We start from the raw sequence: 21125 nt of genomic DNA, 5'->3' as shown, positions 1-21125 counted from the left end.
AATAAATTTTAAGGTGAAAAGTCCTTCCAGATTCTATTCTATTCTATTCTATTCTATTCTATTCTATTCTATTCTATTCTATTCTATTCTATTCTATTATTTCTATTCTATTCTATTCTTTCCAGTAGCACCTTAAAGACCAACTAAGTTAGTTCTAGGTATGAGCTTTCGTGTGCATGCACACTTCTTCAGATACACATGCATGCACATGAAAGCTCATACCTAGAACTAACTTAGTTGGTCTTTAAGGTGCTACTGGAAGGAATTTTTTGTTTTGACTATGGCAGACCAACACGGCTACCTATCTGTAACTGGAACTATTCTATTCTATTCTATTATTTCTATTCTAATTCTATTCTAATTCTATTCTAATTCATTTTATTTTATTTTATTTTATTTTATTTTATTTTATTTTATTTTTTATCACCCTTCCCTCCACACAAGGAGCTCATTTTGTGTCCGTGGTTCTTCCCCTCCCCATTTTTATCCTCACAACCACCCTGAGGCGCCAGTTAGGCAGTGGCAGGCCCAAGAGAGCTTCATGGCTGAGCAGTGTATTCGAACCATGGCCTCCCAAGGCCGTAGCCCCAACACAGTAACTCTTACGTCACACTGGCATGAGGCAACTATGTGAAAATTTCCCCCCTCACGTCACACAGCTTGTTTGTATCTTGTGTAATTCAAAAAGCAGTACAGTGGACGCCTGGGTTGCGAACGTGATCTGTGCAGGATACACGTTTGCAACTCAAAGCGTTCGCAACCCACAGCGGCACGTCTGCGCACACACGGGTGGCAATTCGGCACTTTGGCCCATGTGCAAAGCGTGATTTAGCGTTTCTGAGCATGTGCAACCCCCGAAACCCAGAAGTAACCCATTCCGGTGCTTCCGGGTTTCGGCGGGTCCGTAACCCAAAAAAACACAACCTGAAGCATCTGTAACCATGGTACCTTGCTTTACAACCATAATGCATTCCGGCGGTCCGTTTGTAAACCAAAACAGGTTGTAACCCAAGGTGCGCTTTCACCAATGGGGCCTCCAAAAATAATTGTTCGTAATCCAAAAAAAAGGGGGGGGGTTGTAATCCAAAAAAAGGTTGCAAACCAGGGAATGCACTTCCGGGTTTGAAGGTGTTTGTAATCCAAAACGTATGCAAACCAAGACGTATGCAAACCAAGGTACCACTGTCCCTTTTCTAATCATGAACACACACAATTTGAGGCCCAGAAAAGCTACCATTGAAGAGGGCAGCTGCCTTCTTCTGCCATGTTGGGGGGGGGAGGGGGCTGGGTGAGAGAAAGTTACCTCAGAAAGTGGTTTTCAAAAACTACAAACTGATCTAGCACCTGGGATCAAGAAGCTAGTTTCACGTTCAGCATCTGAAAGCACTGAATAATGCCTTTTCAAAGGGCCAGGTTGTTAGGAGAGACTCCAGAAAATGTTATCCAAAATGCCTGCCCTCAGAAGGCTGACAGTTCCTACAGTATATACAGGTGAAACTTGAAAAATTAGAATACCGTGGAAAAGTTCCTTTATTTCACTAATTCACCTTCAAAGGTGAAACTAAGATATGAGATAGACTCATGACATGCAAAGCAAGATATGTCAAGCCTTGATTTGTTAACATTGCGATGATCATGGCGTACAGCTTATGAAAACCCCAAATTAACAATCTCAGAAAATTAGAATATTCAAGAAAATCAGCAAAACAAGGATTGTAAATCGAGCAAGATTGGACCTCTGAGAAGTAGAAGCATATCTCACTTTGCATGTCATGAGTCGATCTCATATATTAGTTTCACCTTTTAAGTTGAATTACCGAAATAAATGAACTTTTCCACGATATTCCAATTTTTCGAGTTTCACCTGTATATATAAATTTTTCACAGATAAAATACAATTCATCAAACATATTCCAGAATACAACTGCCTATAGTTCCACTTCTGACACAAAGATAAAACATGGAGGAAATATGCAGTAGAGGTCACTTGCTGCCATTAGTGGTTTAGTGTTGCTGGCACAAAAACCAGAACTTCTGGGAAGATTTGAGTCAGCATCGTTCTCTCATAAATTCTGGCCCTATGTGAGGGTCATGTGGTGTTATTCGGAGTTGCTGGATTACAGCCCAGTTTGCACAGTAAACCACAGTTAAAACAAACTATGCTTTATTGTGAATCCACAGTGTCAATGTAAGAACATAGTATTGCAAAAATCAACGTTTGAGGCTGAAGGAAATCTCCATGCGGCGGTGAGAAAATAAAGGGTGTTTATTGGTAGCAATAATGGCTCAGTGGGATCCCTCTCCAAAAACTGAGCAAAACACCAAAAGGGTGGGGCCTCCTTAATATACATAGCTGTTATCTATTAAAGCAGTAGATATGCATAAACCTCCTCCAATCTAAAGTTATAACACAATACTAATTATACACGCCAGAAGCTCGGCTCTGCCCTCGCTGGTCCTGGAAGGATCCTTTTAAAAAGTCCCATATGCTCAGAGACTTTGCATCTGTTCATTGGGGGAGATAGGAAGCCCAGAGCACTTATTCTTTAGATGTCCCTTTTAAGAAGAGGCACGTAGTAGGAGCATTGATCCCCGGCTGGTGAGGCTTGCTGACCTCCCGGGAAAGCAAAAATTTGACCTTTTCCTGTTAGGCAAAGATCATAAGACAACTTGGATGGTCACCAGATTCTGTGTACAGATCTGTAGGCGCAGACCACCCCCCGACCTAAACTAGTTCATGAAGAAAATCCCCAAACTTGGTTCCATGGGTGACTCTGGGTCATCTCTCTGCGGTAGCTTATCTTAAAGTTTTAAGTGTCTATACACTTATTGCACTTATAAATTTTAAATTTATTGTTGTACATTGTTTCAAATGTTTGTTTTCCTTCTGGGATTGGACCCCCAAATGTGTTTTATAAGCTGGTCTCTGACCGTAATATATATACAGTGGTGCCCCGCAAGACGAATGCCTCGCAAGACGGAAAACTCGCTAGACGAAAGAGTTTTCCGTTTTGGAGGCGCTTCGCAATACGAATTTTCTATGGGCTTGCTTTGCAAGACGAAAATGTCTTGCGAGTTCCTGCGGGCTTTCCCCCCCTTTCCCCCCCTTTTTCTAAGCCGCTTATCCGCTTATCCGCTAAGCTGCTAAACCGCTAAGCTGCTAAACTGCTAATAGCGCTAATCCGCTAAGCCGTCAGTGGGCTTGCTTCGCAAGACGAAAAAACCGCTAGACGAAGAGACTCGCGGAACGGATTCTTTTCGTCTTGCGAGGCACCACTGTATTTATCATCTATCCATCTATCTATTTATCATCTATCTATCTACTAATTATACCATGTATGGTCTTTCCTTCATTACCTATTCATTGAGCAAGTGAACAAAGAACTCTCTCTAAGCCGCACGATGCTGCACGTGTTCTCTTTGCATTCCTTTCTACCTGAGAGGGTTGGGATATTTGAGCAGAGCTCGTCTCCTTTTCAAATGTAGACACTTAGGAATGTGTTTACAACCTTGGGAGTAAAGATGCTCCTAGCACAAGATTAGGCGTTACAAAAAAACAATAGGCACAAGGCCTCTATCCTGGCTAGTTAGCTGATCTTATAGGTCTCTATGTGCATCAATAGATTTTGCTTTATTAATCTGTAAAGCGCTTTGAGGTTTTTTCATAGAATCATAGAATCATAGAGTTGGAAGAGGCCACAAGGGCCATCGAGTCCAACCCCCTGCCAAGCAGGAAACACCATCAGAGCACTCCTGACATATGGTTGTCAAGCCTCTGCTTAAAGACCTCCAAAGAAGGAGACTCCACCACACTCCTTGGCAGCAAATTCCACTGTCAAACAGCTCTTACTGTCAGGAAGTTCTTCCTAATGTTTAGGTGGAATCTTCTTTCTTGTAGTTTGGATCCATTGCTCCGTGTCCGCTTCTCTGGAGCAGCAGAAAACAACCTTTCTCCCTCCTCTATGTGACATCCTTTTATATATTTGAACATGGCTATCATATCACCCCTTAACCTCCTCTTCTCCAGGCTAAACATGCCCAGCTCCCTTAGCCGTTCCTCATAAGGCATCGTTTCCAGGCCTTTGACCATTTTGGTTGCCCTCCTCTGGACACGTTCCAGTTTGTCAGTGTCCTTCTTGAACTGTGGTGCCCAGAACTGGACACAGTACTCCAGGTAAGGTCTGACCAGAGCAGAATACAGTGGCACTATTACTTCCCTTGATCTAGATGCTATACTCCTATTGATGCAATCAAGCGGTGAATAATTTTATGAAACAGGAACGCACTCTGTTTTCACAGTGGCCAACAAGATGCCCATGAGAAACCTTCAAGCAGGTCCTGGCTGCAACAGCACTTTCCTCACTTGTGATTTTGCACAACTTGCATACCGACTCCAACAGTGGAGATAGAACATAACTATTGTGTCTAAAAGCAATAATCATGTCGAGAAGCAAGTAGCCTTATCCTCCCTTTCAAAAAATCATCAAAGTTGCTAGCCATCACTATCTCTTGTAAGAGTGAATACCACAGATTAACTGTCTTCTGCAGTGGAAATAACTAAATTAATGGTTCTTATTAGCCTGAGTAGTGCCGAGTTAAAAACAAAAGAGGAATGCAAATGGGTAAAATTGATGGTAATTGCAGCCAGATAGGTTATAGCGAGTAATTGGAAAAATGCAGAAGGAGGAAAAAACTGAATAATATGATTTTAGAATACCTAACTGTGAAGATACAAAGGATGAAAGGGTTTAAGGTCAGTGAGGAAGAGGAGGATTCCTTTGAGAAGAGATTGAACTATTTGAGTAGGTTTGAACAATTTGGGGCAATTAAAATGTTAAAAGTTAAATAAACCTTGTGGAAGGAGGAGTGTTAAGGTATATAGAAGTGTACATATGGTTGATTTGAATATGTTATTATTGAATATTATTGAATATGTGTATTATTGAATATTGTATACCCAATGTATCAGTCGCCTGGGGGGTTACACTGCTTGTGTTTTGGTGGTTGGTAAAAAATAAAATATTTTTTTTAAAAAAACAAAACTGTCTTCTGCATGAAGAAGTCCTTTTTTGTTACAATATTATCTACATTTCCACAAAATACACAATTTTATCCACTTCTATCATGTCACACCTTATTTGCCTTTTCTCTAAACTAAAAAAAAACACCAAGGAATGCTGTAACCTTTCATCGTAGCAGAGCCGCTCCAACCTCTTGATGATTTGGGTTTGCTGTTTTCTGAACCCTTGCCAACTCTATAACGTTCTTTTCTGAGGGTGAGGTGGACAGAACTGTGCCCAGTATTCCAAGCATGCACCATCAATTTGTATGATGACATAACGATATTGGCAGTTATGTAATTATCTCTGCCATGGAATTTGCATTTTTCATAGCTGCTGCACACTAGACCGACATTTTCATAAAACTATACATTACTACCCCAAGGTCTCATTCCTGGTCAGTCACCAACAGTTCAGACCCTCCCCGCATAAGTGTATATGTGAGATTTATTTATTTTTTTAATTGCCCCATTGTGAATCATTTTACACTTGCTTGCACTGAATGGCATTTGCCATTTTACTGCCCATTCACCCAATCTGGAGAGATATTTTTTGACGCTCCTTGGAATTCCTAGTTGCATTAACTACCCTGAACAATTTTTTAATCAGCAAACTTGACTACATCACTGCTCACCCCTAGGCGTAGAGCATTTGCACAGAAGTAGGAAAAAGTGGATCCCAATTCTAATCTTTGGGGAATTCCCATTTTCTACATCCCTCTGTGTACACTGCTGAAAACGTCTTGCTCTACTCCTCCCTAGTTCCTGATGCCGCCATGTTGCTGGGAAACAAGTCTATTATGTTGACCAAAACCACAAACAGTAACCATGGTTTGTTCTTGGCTTACAGCTCATGGATTGTTTGGAGGACACAAACCATGAGCCAAGGTTCAGGTATCACAGTAAACTGGACTCTGGCTTATTTCCCAGCCAGAATGGGAGGGTTGGGGAGACGATTAGCACACTGCACGCTTATGTTAAACCCTAGTTTGCTTTTAACTATGGTTTAACATTATGTGTGAAGTAGGTTGTGGATCTGGAAAGCTCCTGGTTTCATTTCATTTCATTGAGAATAGCATCTGTTCACTTCCCCTGCGATTTCAGGTTCTCCAAATGTTAGAAACCTATTCCCTTTTTAAAATGAAAGCTGGGAAATCTAGAATTTATAGTTCATTCTTCAGACGGGGGTGGCACCCTGTAGACACCCACCCATGTGTTTAACCCTAAGGAAACCTGGAATGCGCCACTAATGGGGCAAAAGAGAAGGAAAACTCCAGGTGGTTGAAAATAGAGGCCCAATGCATTTTGGAATTATTCTTCTTTAGAAGTGTGTTTTAAACAGCAACTCCAACCAAGTGCACGAACCCATTAATTTATTAATTTTCCATTTCAAGAACCTCCTGACTGTGTCACCCACCAGGAAGAAAAGTCAAGTCGAAGGGGGAAGGCCTGGAAGGAAGGGTTAAGGCACTGTTGGCCAAATTTGGCCCTCCAGCTGTTTGGGACTACAATTCCAATCATCCCTGACCACTGGTCCTCCTAGCTAGGGATGGTGGGAGTTGTAGTCCAAAAACAGCTGGAGGGCCAAGTTTGGCCAACACTGGGTTAAGGGCTTCATGCCACTGCCTGTCCTTTATAATGATTTTCCCTCTCCACCTCTTTATTACTGTTAACCAGAAGACATATTTGCTGTCAGCACATAGAGTTCCACACCACCCTTAATCAATACGGGGACACCCGATTCTGGCAAGTGTTGACCTTGTGCCCCAAAGTTAGGCCGTATGCTCATGCCACCCATGCCAGACCTCATACCAAAAGCCTAGAGCTGAGTTGAGTCAGCCATTTCTGCCCCAGATTGCTCATCAGCAAGCACAGATGCCTACCACCTGATCAGTTTTCGACTTCCTCTAATCCTTATATAAAACTCTGTCAGCTCTTCTCCTCTCTTGAGCAAACAGTGCTACTTCTCTATGTTACAACACCCTACCCTTCAGAAACGCGCTACTGGCCTCACTCTGTCACTTACTTCTTTCTGCCTGCAAACCTCCTTGGGTCGTTTTCTTGGCCGTTTTCCTATGTCATGAAGGCTGAAATTTCAATTCAGTGGAGCAGGGTCAAGATATTAACTGATATGCATGAAATTTCAGATATTGCTATATACAGTGGTACCTCGGGTTAAGTACTTAATTTGTTCCAGAGGTCCGTTCTTAACCTGAAACTGTTCTTAACCTGAAGCACCACTTTAGCGGAGTCTGTAAACTGAAGCGCCTGTAACCCGAGGTACCACTGTAATCCCTAGTGTAATAAGTTAAGTCCTTTGGAGCAGGCATTTTCAAAAAAAAAAGTTTTTTTATCAACCGCCCTATTAGGCAATAATCTCTCTCTCTCTCCCCCCCCCCTCTCCCCCAGTGTGTCTCCCAACAAAAGTAAGACAATAAATAAATCTTGATTTCAGTGCAATCCTATGGCGTTTACACTGTGCACACACCATTCATTTAAAGCTCACTCCCGCCCTGCCCTCCAATAAACCTGAGACTTGTAGTTTGTTAAGGGTGCTCAGGACTGCAGCCCCGAGAAGGGTAAACTTCCCAAGGTGTTTTGGAGGGGGTGCTTTAAACGTATAGTTGTGCGAACAGCCTTATTTCCAAGAAAGTGGGCATAGGCGTGCAGCTTTAGCAAAAGCCGCATTTGCTATACCTCCTGTGTGTCCCGTTGAAAAAAGTGCATACCTTCTATATGGATCTGCATTCTGCATAAATGCAAAAAAACCAGGCATCGTTTGCCATCACAGACACTCCAAGTCACTGAGCTACTGCTCTTAAAATAGACGCAGCTGTCACTCCCCATCTTTTTTCAGAAGCCCATCTGTAGAAATGCAAGCTGAGAGCATGGGAGGAGGCTCTGGCAAGGCCAAATACCAGCAGAAGAAGAGGGGCGAGGTCAGACAATTAACCGAACACAAAACTTTTTGTGAGTCTTAGTACTTAGGTTGAAAACAAGAATGGTGGTGGGAGGTAACCCTCAACATCACTCCTTCAAGCACGTCCACTCCAAAAGAATTATCTCCCTCTCTTGGGCAGACACTGGCAACCCACACAGGTTACAAAATCAAAATCAAAAATTAAATCTCCTGTTCGTTCCTTCAATCCTCCTACCCATCTTTTCTCTGTGCAAATCGCTCTGCCAGTGAAACCACAGACGACCACAGCCACAAGTCGTACTAAGCCTAGAGGATAACTCTCATGTCTTGACCTTCATCTGTACTGCTAGCCCCAGTGCTACAGAAAACCACAAATAACATAGGCACAAGACGCACACAGAAAGAGAGCTGGCTCCTGGCCAGCTTTTCTGGCCACCCAGATTCAGACTGAAATTCAGGTTCTTACCTGGAAGTCCTGTTAAACCTGGAAGCAGTAAGCCACTTTCATCGGGAGAGCAGATCTTTACTGAGTTTGCACAAACGGGTGAAGCAGGTGCAAGCGGGCATGGGGAGACCAACAGAATTTGGGTCGTGTTCCCCCCCCCCACCCAGCGTGAGAATAAAGCAGAAACCCCAGTGAGGTAGGGGACGTGCTAAAGGTGATTCCCTAGTCCCACAGCAGAAGCTCCAGCGCTTCAAGTTTAGCCTGTGAGCAGCCCCTCCCTTGGGCTGCCGTCCTCCAGTCAAGTTGGACTGCTGACGTTCCTGCTCCTCTCCCTGCCCTGCCTCTGATTTCCAAAATAGCCTTGGGTGTCATTTACCAGGGAGATTAAATTTCATGCAGTGGAGAGACGAAAGGGCATCGCTTTAGGAAACCCACCGGGGGCAGACCGAAAAGCCCATCTCCCGAGAGCTTGCGTGCAGATGAACCCTGTCCATGGGGCTGGACCTAGTGCTGTTTCTCAAGCGCTTTCCCCGGAGCCAAGTGACACGTGTCAAACTGGGATATGACGAGGGAGTGTTACAAGCCTGTTGGCAAAAGTTGACCAGGCTTCTTGCCTACGTCAACTTCAGAAGGGGAAGAAAGAGGGGAGGCTGGGGGTGTCGTTCCAAGGGGCATTTCTGCTCCTGGATTTAAATATTATTGACTGAACCTTATTTTTGGACTCCTATAGGCTGTAAGGGACGCGGGTGGTGCTGTGGGTTAAACCACAGAGCCTAGGACTTGCCGATCAGAAGGTCGGCGGTTCGAATCCCCGGGATGGGGTGAGCTCCCGTTGCTTGGTCCCTGCTCCTGCCAACCTACCAGTTCGAAAGCACATCAAAGTGCAAGTAGATAAATAGGTACCACTCCAGCGGGAAGGTAAATGGCGTTTCCGTGTGCTGCTCTGGTTCGCCAGAAGCGGCTTAGTCTTGCTGGCCGCATGACCCAGAAGCTGTACGCTGGCTCCCTTGGCCAATAAAGCGAGATGAGCGCCGCAAGCCCAGAGTCGGTCACGACTGGACCTAATGGTCAGGGGTCCCTTTACCTTTAAAGTTGGCCCTTGAAGTAGGGTGTTGCCTCTGCCTGCTTCCTTCCTTGATCTCTTTGTCTTTCATCCATGATGTCATGATGCTCCCTGCTTAGCAAAGCCCAACAAAAGTCAAGCATTCAGCAAAAAGCAGAACTAAAGAAGGGGAATTGCTTGTGCAAATATAATCTGATATTTTATGTCATACCTGTGCACTGTTGTTGTGAAGGCCTAGGAATCCAGGTGGGAGAAACTTGCATGCTACTTTGTGATGCTTCTCTTGGTCCTAATAAAGCTATTGTTTTGCTGTTCACTTATGGGATTTTCCTGTACAGAACCACTTCCATTACATGAACAGCAGGCAGAACATAGCTCTTGACTCCATCAGAAACTTGCTTCTCCTTCCATACTGTCAATCACTGGAGCAACCACCTGTCTTCTTCACACGCATATATAGGGAGCCCAAAAGCTTTAGTAGAAGCAAGTCGGGGGGGTTTTGGATACTTCGACCTTCGCTTTCCAGCTAGGCCTTCTGACACTCTTCTCTATTGCAAGGGAGAAAGAGATATGCCAAACAACCGAGCTGCATTATTGCACTAATGAAACGCAGTAGCTTAAGCATACTGCTTCCACGTTTTCAAAAAATAAATAAAAAAAAATCACTTGCTGAAACAAAGGGAAGGAAATCCAGGAGCAACACAGCCTGTGTTAGTGCTCAAAGTGCCAGTGGTCCACGCTCTTAGAAGATATTGGGACACACACTGTTACTGGATCAGGGCTTGTCTCTGCTGAATGAGAAAAAGGTCCATCTTTCTGCATTTCTTGTTTCCAACAGTTTGCTGCCAGATAGAAGTTTCTGGGACGTTCGCAGAAGGGCATGGAGGAGAAAAGCCCTTGCCCACAGGATCACTGGCGGAGGAAACTGCTGGGGCACCCGGAAAGGCAAATAGGATGAGCACCCAGGGGCAATTCTCCTGGGGTGAAATCGATGGCACGCCGATCCTCCTGGGGTGCCAGCACCGCTCGCCAATCATGCAAATACGCCCAGGGCATGGAGCTGGCCGCCAGGGATGCAAGCACCACCCACTGCAGGGGGGTGTTGCCAACACCACTCGTTGGAGCGTGCATCCCCGTCGGCCAGCACCATGCCCTGGGCGTATTTGCATGATTGGTGGGCAGCAGTGGCACCTCCAGGAGGATCAGCACACCAGGGATGCGAGCGCTGCCTGCCAGGGGGTGTGAACACTGCCCGCTGGGGGGGCATCCCCAGTGGCCAGCGCTGCACGACGATCAGCGGGCGGATTTTGACTATGATAACGAAAATCCGCTTGCTGGGGGTGAGCGCCACCACGCCAATCCGCCATGGGGAATTTTGTCACACACACACACCGAAGCATGGCATCCGGGGCAGATCGCTTCCCCTGTCCCCTTCATCTGTCAGTGCACAGGACATCTCACCAGCAACAGGAATGCACTTCCTTTTATGCCTCTTGCATCTTCCAACTTTCAGCTTCATGTCTGCAGTTCCAGGAGTACAATGCCCTTGAACCTGTCAAGGTCAGCTGAATTGCCCCTTTGGATGTCACACAGATGGCACAAGGATTAACATTCAGGCAGAGAGGATGCAACCAGCTTTTACCACCTCTACAGAATTGGAGACTCTTGGAGAAGACATGGAGACTCTTGAGAGTCCCATGGTCTGCAAGAAGATCAAACCTATCCATTCTTAAGGAAATCAGCCCTGAGTGCTCACTGGAAGGACAGATCCTGAAGCTGAGGCTCCAATACTTGGCGACCTCATGAGAAGAGAAGACTCCCTGGAAAAAACCCTGATGTTGGGAAAGATGGAGGGCAGAAGGAGAAGGGGACAGAGGACGAAATGGTTGGATAGTGTTCTCGAAGCTACCAGCATGAGTTTGACCAAACTACGGGAGGCAGTGGAAGTCAGGAGTGCCTGGCGTGCTCTGGTCCATGGGGTCATGAAGAGTCGGACACAACTAACAACTAAACAACAACAACAGAATAGAAGACTGGAAGAGAATACATTAGATTTTCTTTCAGTGTTTGCCTTCCCCCATCCCTCATTGAGTTTGTACAGCTTGTGTACCCCCGGAGGCTTCCAGCGCCAAGTGGAGCAGCAGGCAAGGAGAAGAATTCTTTCGTCTATGACCTGGTAACCTCCATGTTAGATTACTGCAACGTAGTATATGTAGGACTGCCTCTGCAGATGGTTTGGAAACACCAGCTGGTGTAGAATTCAGCCGCCCGCAAGACGGTTTGAGCATATTACATTGATCCTAGTCCAACTGCACTGTCAATTAGTTTCTGGGACCAATACAAAATGCTAGTTTTGACCTATAAAGCCCTAAATGGCTCAGGACCACAATACTTCAAGGAACACTTCTCCCCATATGAACAAACCTGGACTCTGCAGTCATAAACTGAGGCCCTTCTTTGTGTGCCCTTCTGCGAGAAACATGATGACAGGCCTTTTCTGCAGTGTCTCCCCATTTGTGGAACGTTCTCTCTGTGGAGGCTCGCCTGGCGCCTTCATTACATATCTTTAGGCACAAGGAGAGAAGAGTTCTCTTCGACCAGGCATTTGGCTGATGAACATTCTACGGATTTAAAAATGTGTTTGTGGAAAGAGGGTTGTTTTTGCTGTATTCTGTATTCTCATTTTTTTATGTTTCTGTTGTGAACCAAACTGGGATGAAGGGCACTATGCAAAATTGATTGATTGATTGATTGATTGATTGATTAATAATTATGGGTCTGGTACGCAAATGTTCCTGCTATAAAGGACTAGCCTTGTCAAACACCTGCAATGACTTCATAAAGGCCAAGGCAATGTGCCAGGTTTCTGCTGCTTAGCCCAGGATGAATGCATAGCTGGAAGCCAAACATTTAAACGCTGCTGCGTTCCAGACTTGCTGCCTCCAGCGGTATAGAACACAGAGGTCATGTTTCCAAAAGCTGGCAACACAAAGTTCTGCTTTATTCCACTGAGTGGGCATGGGAACTTCTGCTGCCTCTAAAGGCAGGTAAGCAAGTCATATTGGAAGCCACAGAGATGATGATGATGATGATGATAATTAATAAAAAATAATAATAATAATAATTTATTTATACCCCACCCATCTGGCTGGGTTTCCCCAGCCACTCTGGACGTCTTCCAACAAAAGATTAAAATACAATAATTCATCCAATATTAAAACATCCCTAAACAGGGCTGCCTTCTAAAAAGTCAGATAGTTGTTTATTTCTTTGACATCTGATGGGAAGACATTCGACAGGGCGGGTGCCATTACCGAGAAGGCCCTCTGCCTGGTTCCCTGTAACTTGGCTTCTCACAATGAGAGAACCGCCAGAAGGCCTTTGGCGCTGGACCTCAGGGTCCGGGCTGAACAATGAGGGTGGAGACACTCCTTCAGGTACACTAGGCCAAGGCCATTTAGGGCTCTAAAGGTCAGCACCAACACTTTGAATTGTGCTCGGACATATCCTGGGAGCCAGTGACTATCTTTTAGGACTGGTGTAAGATGGTCCTGGCAGCCGCTCCCAGTCACCAGTCTAGCTGCCACATTCTGGATTAGTTGTAGTTTCCAGGTCACCTTCAAAGGTAGCCCCACGTAGAGCGTGTTGCAGTAGTCCAAGCAAGAGATAACCAGAGCAGGCACCATTCTGGCCAGACAGTCCACGGGCAGGTAGGGTCTCAGCCGGAGATCCATAAAACCCCACATGAAACACTGTGGACACTCTCCCAAACTCTATAATGCAAGAGTATTTTCGCAGGTCTCACGTAAGAATGTAAGAAAAGCCCTGCTGGTATGCACTTATGAATCCCAGGAATGGGTAATTAGAAGACTATTGTCCTTGACACAAGTAGCTAGAACATAGCCATTACTGATTCATAGAGTCCTCTAGTCCAACCCCCTGCAATGCAGGAATCTCAGCAAAAGCATCAATAACTAGCAGCCATTGGTAGTCTCACCTTCCATGAATTTGTCCAATCCTCTTCTAATGCCATCCAAGTTGGTGGCCATCATTGCACCCTGTGGGGTAAAATTCTCTTGTAAACGTTGTTATGAAAGAGCAGCAGTAAAAACCATTCACAAAACAAGATCGGGAAATATTTAAACAATTTTTAAACAAATGGACCCCACTGTGCTGGGCCCGGGGGTTAACCCGAGCAACGCGTTCCAGGTCCGGTCCCGAATCCAAGGATTCCACGAGGAGTCAGAACAACAGGGCCAAGGCAAGACACAAGGCAGGAAGCCAGGCTAGCTCAGGCACAGGGTCTCAGGCAGGTTCCAGCAAGCAGCAATGTTGCTCCCGCAACCTGGGGCAGGGTCCGACAGCCTTTTATCTTTGCCAGGGTAATGGCTGGTGACTCACCTCCCTGTCTCGCCCGAAGGCCAGCACTCCTCCTGTGAGTACTCAGGTCTCTCCTCCTCTCAGACCTCAGTCTCTGCAGCTCGGGAGATGTTGGTGGGTTACTAGACCTAGAGGCCACCTCAGCCTCCCCTGACCAAACCGGTAGTGGAGCAGCTGTAAGTGATGGCCCAGCTGAAGGCAATGAGGTCATCCCCGCATCTGGAGCCAGGGCAGGCTCAGGCCCCTGACTCAGCCCAGCTGGGGTTTGTTGCAAGGGAACCTGTGCAGACTGGAGCTCTTCAGAATCAGGCCCCAGACGCCGCCTGAGGCAGAGGATCCAGTGCGGACTGAGACGCCTCTGGTTCTGAGTCCGAGCCCGAGTCCCAAGCCATCACACCCACATATCTACTGATTTCCCCCCTCAAATAGAGATGGGGGTCAAGAATCCCTCAAAGAGTTTTTTAGGAGGCACTGTGAGATGGGGAGGGATAAGCAAAATATAAATATCGTCTCCTTATTGAAGATTGGATGCCTCCCACTGGCTCAAAAGTCCATGTGTTTGCATAAGGCACCAGTTGAATATTACATTTAGTGGGAAATAGAACAGGTTGTAGATTCTCTTAATCTGGGTAAACCTCTATTGAGAATTAAGGTAGGATGCCCTTGTTCTCCCATCACATCTGGAGGGGACTCCTTAGATAAAGTTGTCTGGGGTTTGTGACTAGGTCTCCCACTTTCCAGTAGATGGTTTCACACTGCTTCTTCAGAAGGAATATTACCTAACAAACTGTACAGCTACTTCTATGGCAAAAATAACTTAATCAAGGGTATGATTAGAATTACTATGCAGACTCTGTACTCTCCAACACTGTTACTCGGCTTCAATTCGCCAAATGGGGAAGGAAGCAACTTTTGGTAATTTCTCTTCTTTGCAGTCCTCAAAGCCCCCTAAATCTTTTCCAGAAGACTGTGGCAGATTTAGAGGTGATACATGGAAGAGTGGGAATGCTCAAAAATCTCTTCCCTCCCTCTTCTGCTGGCAAAAGGCTTACCATCAGCAAAGCAGTTAGATGCAACCGTACACCTGCAGTCCAAAAGACACTTAACATTAAACCTATCTCACTGAAGAGTAGGGCTTGCTTCCATGCACACATATGTAGGATATTAAGGGCTTCTCCCCACTTTGATTTCCCTTATTTCTTCCCAATGGGTCATTTCTCTTCACTGATTTCTTGAAATCACACAACCAGAGTCATTTAAATATTAAATACTTTAATTGTTTAAGTGTTAGCCAGCACACATAATAAGCACTGAGTGAAAATTACAAAAAAAAAAGAAAATAGTATATCTTATATGGGAACCAGCAGCAGATAATGAAACATAAATATAACTGAATACTTGTAGCAATCAAGCTCATACCAAGTTAACATTATATATAAAAACAATGCTAGAACAGGTCACTCACCATGATTTTTATAGGATTCACCAAAACTCTTAACAAACCTTTTTCAAGACATCACAACTTTTTGTGCCTTTCTACAAGCAAACCATTTTCTTAACATAATGGACAAGTGCACACATGTTAAGTGACTTCACACAAGTGATGGTTTAGCCATGGCTACACGGCATCCCATTTCACTTAAAGTAATACCACAGGTCAGTGTAGAACAAACATCATCATCATCACCATCGCCATCATCATCAACCAGAAAGTTACAGGAGAGGTAGAAGTGAGATTTTTGCAGGTTTCAGACCCACAATTGTTTCCAGATACAACGAATTAGCACCTGAACTGACCAGCGGTAAAGTATCTTACAGCAACTGACCTCTCTGTCAACATGTTTCAATTCAAACTAGCCAATCGATCAAATCACAATAGTTTTTTCAATTATGTAAGCAAAGTGTACACATTTTTATCATTCAACAAGGTCGGCTGAAGATGCACAAGGTATTAAACAGCATAGTAAAATAGCATGTCTTCACATTATGATAAAAACAAATTTAAGCTTCTCTTCCAAAATGCACTGGAAATGGTCTCATTTGAAAGAAAAGGCTCGTGTTTCTGCACACCACAAACATTCTGTACTCACTTGTTTTGAGATGATCTCCTGCCCAGTATACAGTCATCTCTTTTTCTTATCAATTTTGCCAACAAGTACAATAATTTATAGTTTATTTGGCAAAGCAGGCAAGATATATTACTAATTGTTGCAGTTTTGTTAAACGTTTCTCACCAACCAGTTAAACCTGTCCATAAGCTGAATAAGTAACTTAACACTTTTTTCCCCACTCAAAACTGTAGTATTGCTATTAAGTTTAACAACAACAAAAACCACCCACATTTTTCTTTAAGAAAATGAAACCTACAACAACAAAAAATGACTTTTAAAATTACTTACAAGATGCTACGAAATTCTGTTGTAAAAGCACTTACAAGTACAACTATTCATTTTCGTAATTTTATATAAATGTTTACCAAAAGTTTAAGTGTGCTGGTGATTAAGACCCATAAAACCATGCAGGGTACAATTTCAAGCTGGGTTTCCAGACAGGCGAGTAAAAACACACACACACACACACACACACACACACACACAATTCTCAAAAACTTGTAAATTTGCAGGCTGACTAGGCGTCTACAGTAGAATATTTAGGCTTAAATGAAAGCAGTCTGTTTTCCTCATTCTAAAGGTGCAGTGTTGTTTTTTTACAGATAATCCTGTTTCTAGCATTTATTGGTGCAAAACATTAAAGGAAAACCAAACACCATCAAACATAAAAATAGGTAACTAAAACAATGGTCAATAAGAACCATTAAAACCAAAATAATGTTATCTAATTAGTTTTGTCCATTCACTGTAGATATTATTATAGCAAAAGTTCAGAAAAAAATGCAAAGTATTCCATATGCTCAGTAGAGCTTTGTTCAAAGCAGCAACCCCGTGACAGCCCCATGGGAGACTGTGAATTTTAAAACTAGGCGTTGAGAGTGTTGCTCCAAAGAGGAGGAACAAAAAGCACAAGTGCTTCTGGGCACATGCAAAGCAACCTTTGCCTGGTGAATTCTGTAGCTTTAGGTAACAGAAGATCAGGGTGTTTTTTTAAAAAAGGGGAAATGGATCCAGATATTGGTCGGTGGTCTTCTGTTTACAGAATTAAACACTTTCCTGCTATAAAGGATCTGCAGAGTTGGGTGATCCTTTGGAGCAGCTAGGGTGGGAGCAGATGGGATGGAAGGAGAACACCTCCCCGCTATTGAATTTCAATTTGCAGAAGGGCTCCTCTGGAGCCAAGCCATTAATGTACTACTCATTTTATACCTCATCCTAAGGCTGAATGTTGCAACATTCTAGTAGCATTTTGTCTACAAATAAACAAGTCCTACATAAACAGAATGCCAAATAATAAACCAAACTAGACTCACATTTAGCTTTATGGTCATCTGGTTACTATAAGGTTCCTCCCGTTTTTGCTACTCTTCTCAGTTTCCAACATCCCAGCATAAGAAAACAACAGAACTCATCTTCACAAAAACACACACACACGCACACACTTTCAGACAAATCTCTTATTTTAGATTAGGAACCTCTAAATTTTGCATATCTGAACTGCATAATAATTTAACACTCCTGATATCTGAGTGCTCACAGGGCAAGTTCAGCAGGAGCTGTTAGCTGGGACATCACAGTGAGCTTTATTTGGAACATTGGTACATAATGACATGAGTCAGAGTGGGAAAGAACTGCATTGGCCCTGAGCATGCCTTATCTTCCAGCTTAATGTGTATAGGCGAAGTTCAGGATTAAAAGCAATGCAACTGTTCTGTATCTCCATGTGAAGAGCCCATGTATTGATTCTACAACACATGTAAGTGCATGCCCTATGTGGCATTAGTACCATGTGGCCACCAGCCAGCTGAACTTAATACTGCTAGAAAAACACCCTGCACAAATCAATGCAAGTGCAATAGAACTCCCCCCCCCCCCAGTTCCAAAGCAGAAAACTGAATTTCAGTTCACATGCATTAAATTTAATTTTATCTTTTGGTGGGCATATGTTATGGCCGTTTTCTACTTTAAAAAAAGCCAGCACAAAAGAAAATTAAATGAGAATGGATGCCTTCATAGGCAATATAACTAAAACAGGCACGTTTTATATATTCTAAAGCTAGGGAAACCAATGCTGGAAACTGATTATGAAACATTCATACTGTAAACTACAGCTATCAAATGCAGCTTATTATAATTTCTTTAAATATATTGCTTGGTTGCAACAAAAAGTGAGTACACAGTTATATTTTATCTTTTAAGACTTTGAAAGGCACATTACTTATAACCACCAATTATAACCACAGTTTTAAACAGTTTTCACAAATTAATTACTCGGGAGTGTCCAATACACCCATTACTACAAAGCAGTCCTGGAGAAGTACCATGATTTGGTCAACAGAAAAAAAGTAAACACTACCAAACCACTGTTTCTAAACACAGTAAGATTGGTAAGAGTTAAATATGATCAACTCCTCACACTGTAGACTAATTCTAATCCACAAAGCATATATGACCTCATGACATTTAGAGCAAAATGCACAAAGCATAATTTCTCGGCATTAATCTTCAAAGTAATACAAAGGCTGAAAATACCAAACGAAGAAAATGGCACTCTGATTATTATGATTCAATCATTCCTTTGTTTTTTAAAATGAAGAGGGAGAACATGAGATATCTGCAAGTTCCTGCCGCACACACCTTATAGTCCTTTTACTCATTATTACATTTACTCTAAACATTCACAAAGCCAGGCTCCTATTTGCTTTACTGCTCCTTTTGTGCCAGCATTTGGTGGGAGGGAGACTGGGTGAAGATCGCGCTACGCATTGTCACCACAGCTATAGGTGGCTGCCTAGCACTGCCTGTCTCTGCTCCCCTCTCAGCTAATCAGGAAGTGGCTGGGAGGGGGCAGAGTTTGACCTAGACAGGCCAGAGGTAGAACTTCTTCATTACCTGTACACAATAGGGCTCAAAGCTGGGCCTGGGGTGTGGGGAGAGAGATTAAGTACATTTATGACAAATCCATTAATTATGCTTCTGGGAGCAGTAACCAATTTAACAACTTAGTAAGCAAGTAAAATCCGTTCCAAGCATTCAAACTAGGTTTCTTCTACCAGGATCCCTCACATTTCCAAAATGATTCTTTGAACTGAGACAACTGTTCTCCAGAATCTACCACGGACTTATAAAACACACACACACATTACTTGTTTATCAGTACACAGAGGTATTCTCACGTTTTACAAGATTGTTAAAACATTAATACTCCTAAGTGACAAGAACCCAAACATTAACGCTCCAATCCAGAGATTCCTGTCACACACTGATGCTCAGGAACATACACACCACTTCCTATATGGACTAGGGTCTCCTCTTGCCCAATTTGTCAGGGACCAATTTATGTGTGTGCACCCCTTACGCCATTATTTGTATGAAGCTGTCCCCAACATTACAGTGAAAGTTTTGGACTGGTGCCTCATCTGTTCCAGTTCTTGCCTTATACATTCACAATGGCCATATAATATATCTGATTGTCCAAGACACAGTATGAAGCCTAATAATGATGGTGATTAAACAGACAAAATTTCCTCATGCTAAAAATAAATCAGCCAGCTTTGGTAACCTAGTACAGTTTAGTTTTATATAGCTATTCCTACAAACATCCCATCTCTACAAACATTATACTGTGTATATTTATAGGTTATATATACACACACATACAGACCCTGAGCAAACGTAAGCCTGATTATTAGGTCTTGCAATAGATCAAAACATATATTAAAATAAAAATAATATATTAACCATTAAAATAAATACTCAAATCATTAATAGCCATATGTTCATTAAGTGCATAACAAGTTAAATAGTAGTTTTAAGCCACTAAGGCATCGATATATTCCATTTCTAAAGCTAAACTATTTAATCTCACAGGCTAATGCTCACTATAATGCAATACTTAATGCTACACATTTATAACTCCTTTTGATTTTCTTTCAGAATCAACAGATTCTGTTATTCTACCATACTTATGGAAGATGAAGTTTCGATTAGAGCAGATTGACACCTGTTGCTAATACACCTTCCAACACTCCTTCCAGATTTAATGCAACTAACATAAGCTGCTGATTTAATGTAACTACTGTGAGCCAGACCATTGGCAATTTCTTCCTCAGCTCCTGACAATACCACAATAAATGTGCATTATTGATTATCAGTGTGAAACAAACAGTATTCAGTAATGACTTTGGCACTTAAAATATTAGCATTACAAAACCAAGGAATGAATTGGCACTATGTGTTTGATTGGTATCACAATTAGCTTTGCCACTTGCTAGTTTCCTAGTCAATGGCTTGAGTTACAGCTTTGGATTGGTGGCCAAGAACATGAACTACTATTGCTTGTCTCCACTTAAGCTGACCCTTTCTATTTTACACCCTATATACCACCAATATTAAGACTGCTGCAATACTACTACAGAAATGCATGTTATCTAGGCTTGAATCTCAGCAGTGGAAATGCAGCACAGATCCACTAAACTTGCTGGCAGCCTGGCGTATTTTCTACACTGCTGCAATATCTGCTTGGAAGCATTCACTGTATGACCTGTTGAGGCAGGTTCTCTCTCTCTTGTTTTCTTTGTCATCATGCTCCACGACGTCCTTCACTTGCAAGCTGCCAATGACAGGACAGAGCTCTTGCAAGGCCCTTTCCACGTCTTCTTTCTTTGCTGGCGTGTTCATTGAAGTTTTCGACAGGGTCATCTGAAGAGCACACCATAAAGCTGTACGTGTTTTTCGTGTGAAGAAAGCCAAATCTTTAATGGCAACCGCCAGAGCAAGGACATCTATAACAAAACCAGCATAGCATCATTTACAATTTCAAGAGGGATTTTTCTCCCCAATACTGTAATATAGAGTCTGCTGACGTTTTCAAAGAACCAGCCTCCGGATGTGAATATTTTATTTATTTTGATTTCATAAAATTTATATTGCTTGATGGTAAAAAAACAAACAAACCTCAAAGTGGTTTACAAAAAGATAAAACAAGAAAATCAAGAAAGAATTGCAACAGTGCTTTAAACATATGAAAGTTAAAATGCTAAAACAGATTAAAATTACCTCAATTTCCTACGCATCTGGGTAGGCTTGTCTAAATAAGAATGTATTTAGCTGAGAAGAGTGCGGTGAAGTATTTCACGGCCAAAAGT

At 43.0% G+C, this 21125-nt stretch overlaps 2 protein-coding genes and 1 pseudogene across 36 annotated transcripts in view; 1 reads left to right on the top strand and 2 right to left on the bottom strand.

The window, feature by feature from the left end:
- The window catches only part of OBSCN (obscurin, cytoskeletal calmodulin and titin-interacting RhoGEF), a 263745-nt gene extending 255059 nt beyond the window's left edge, over positions 1-8686 (bottom strand). For 20 of the 33 annotated variants that reach the window (XM_081834068.1, XM_081834069.1, XM_081834097.1 and 17 more), the window contains exon 1: positions 8446-8686. The gene's annotated coding sequence lies outside the window, so the exon portion shown is untranslated. The remainder of the gene's footprint in view (positions 1-8445) is intronic. The other 13 variants (XM_081834075.1, XM_081834095.1, XM_081834078.1 and 10 more) reach the window with 4 other exon arrangements.
- The window catches only part of LOC309325987 (7-alpha-hydroxycholest-4-en-3-one 12-alpha-hydroxylase pseudogene), a 354547-nt pseudogene that overhangs the window by 278879 nt on the left and 54543 nt on the right, over positions 1-21125 (top strand). The gene's annotated exons all lie outside the window — the stretch shown is intronic.
- The window catches only part of LOC309325893 (meiosis-specific coiled-coil domain-containing protein MEIOC-like), a 33042-nt gene continuing 27039 nt past the window's right edge, over positions 15123-21125 (bottom strand). The window contains 2 exon segments of the mRNA XM_081834235.1: positions 15123-20542; positions 20545-20762. Coding sequence (XP_081690361.1) covers positions 20510-20542; positions 20545-20762 — 251 coding nt within the window. The 3' untranslated portion in view covers positions 15123-20509.

The sequence above is a fragment of the Podarcis erhardii genome, assembly GCF_964252035.2.
Source record: "Podarcis erhardii genome assembly, chromosome: 12".
Lineage (NCBI taxonomy): Eukaryota > Metazoa > Chordata > Lepidosauria > Squamata > Lacertidae > Podarcis > Podarcis erhardii.
The sequence above is the reverse complement of the archived record's forward strand: the minus strand, read 5'-3'. Positions and strand labels throughout refer to the sequence as shown.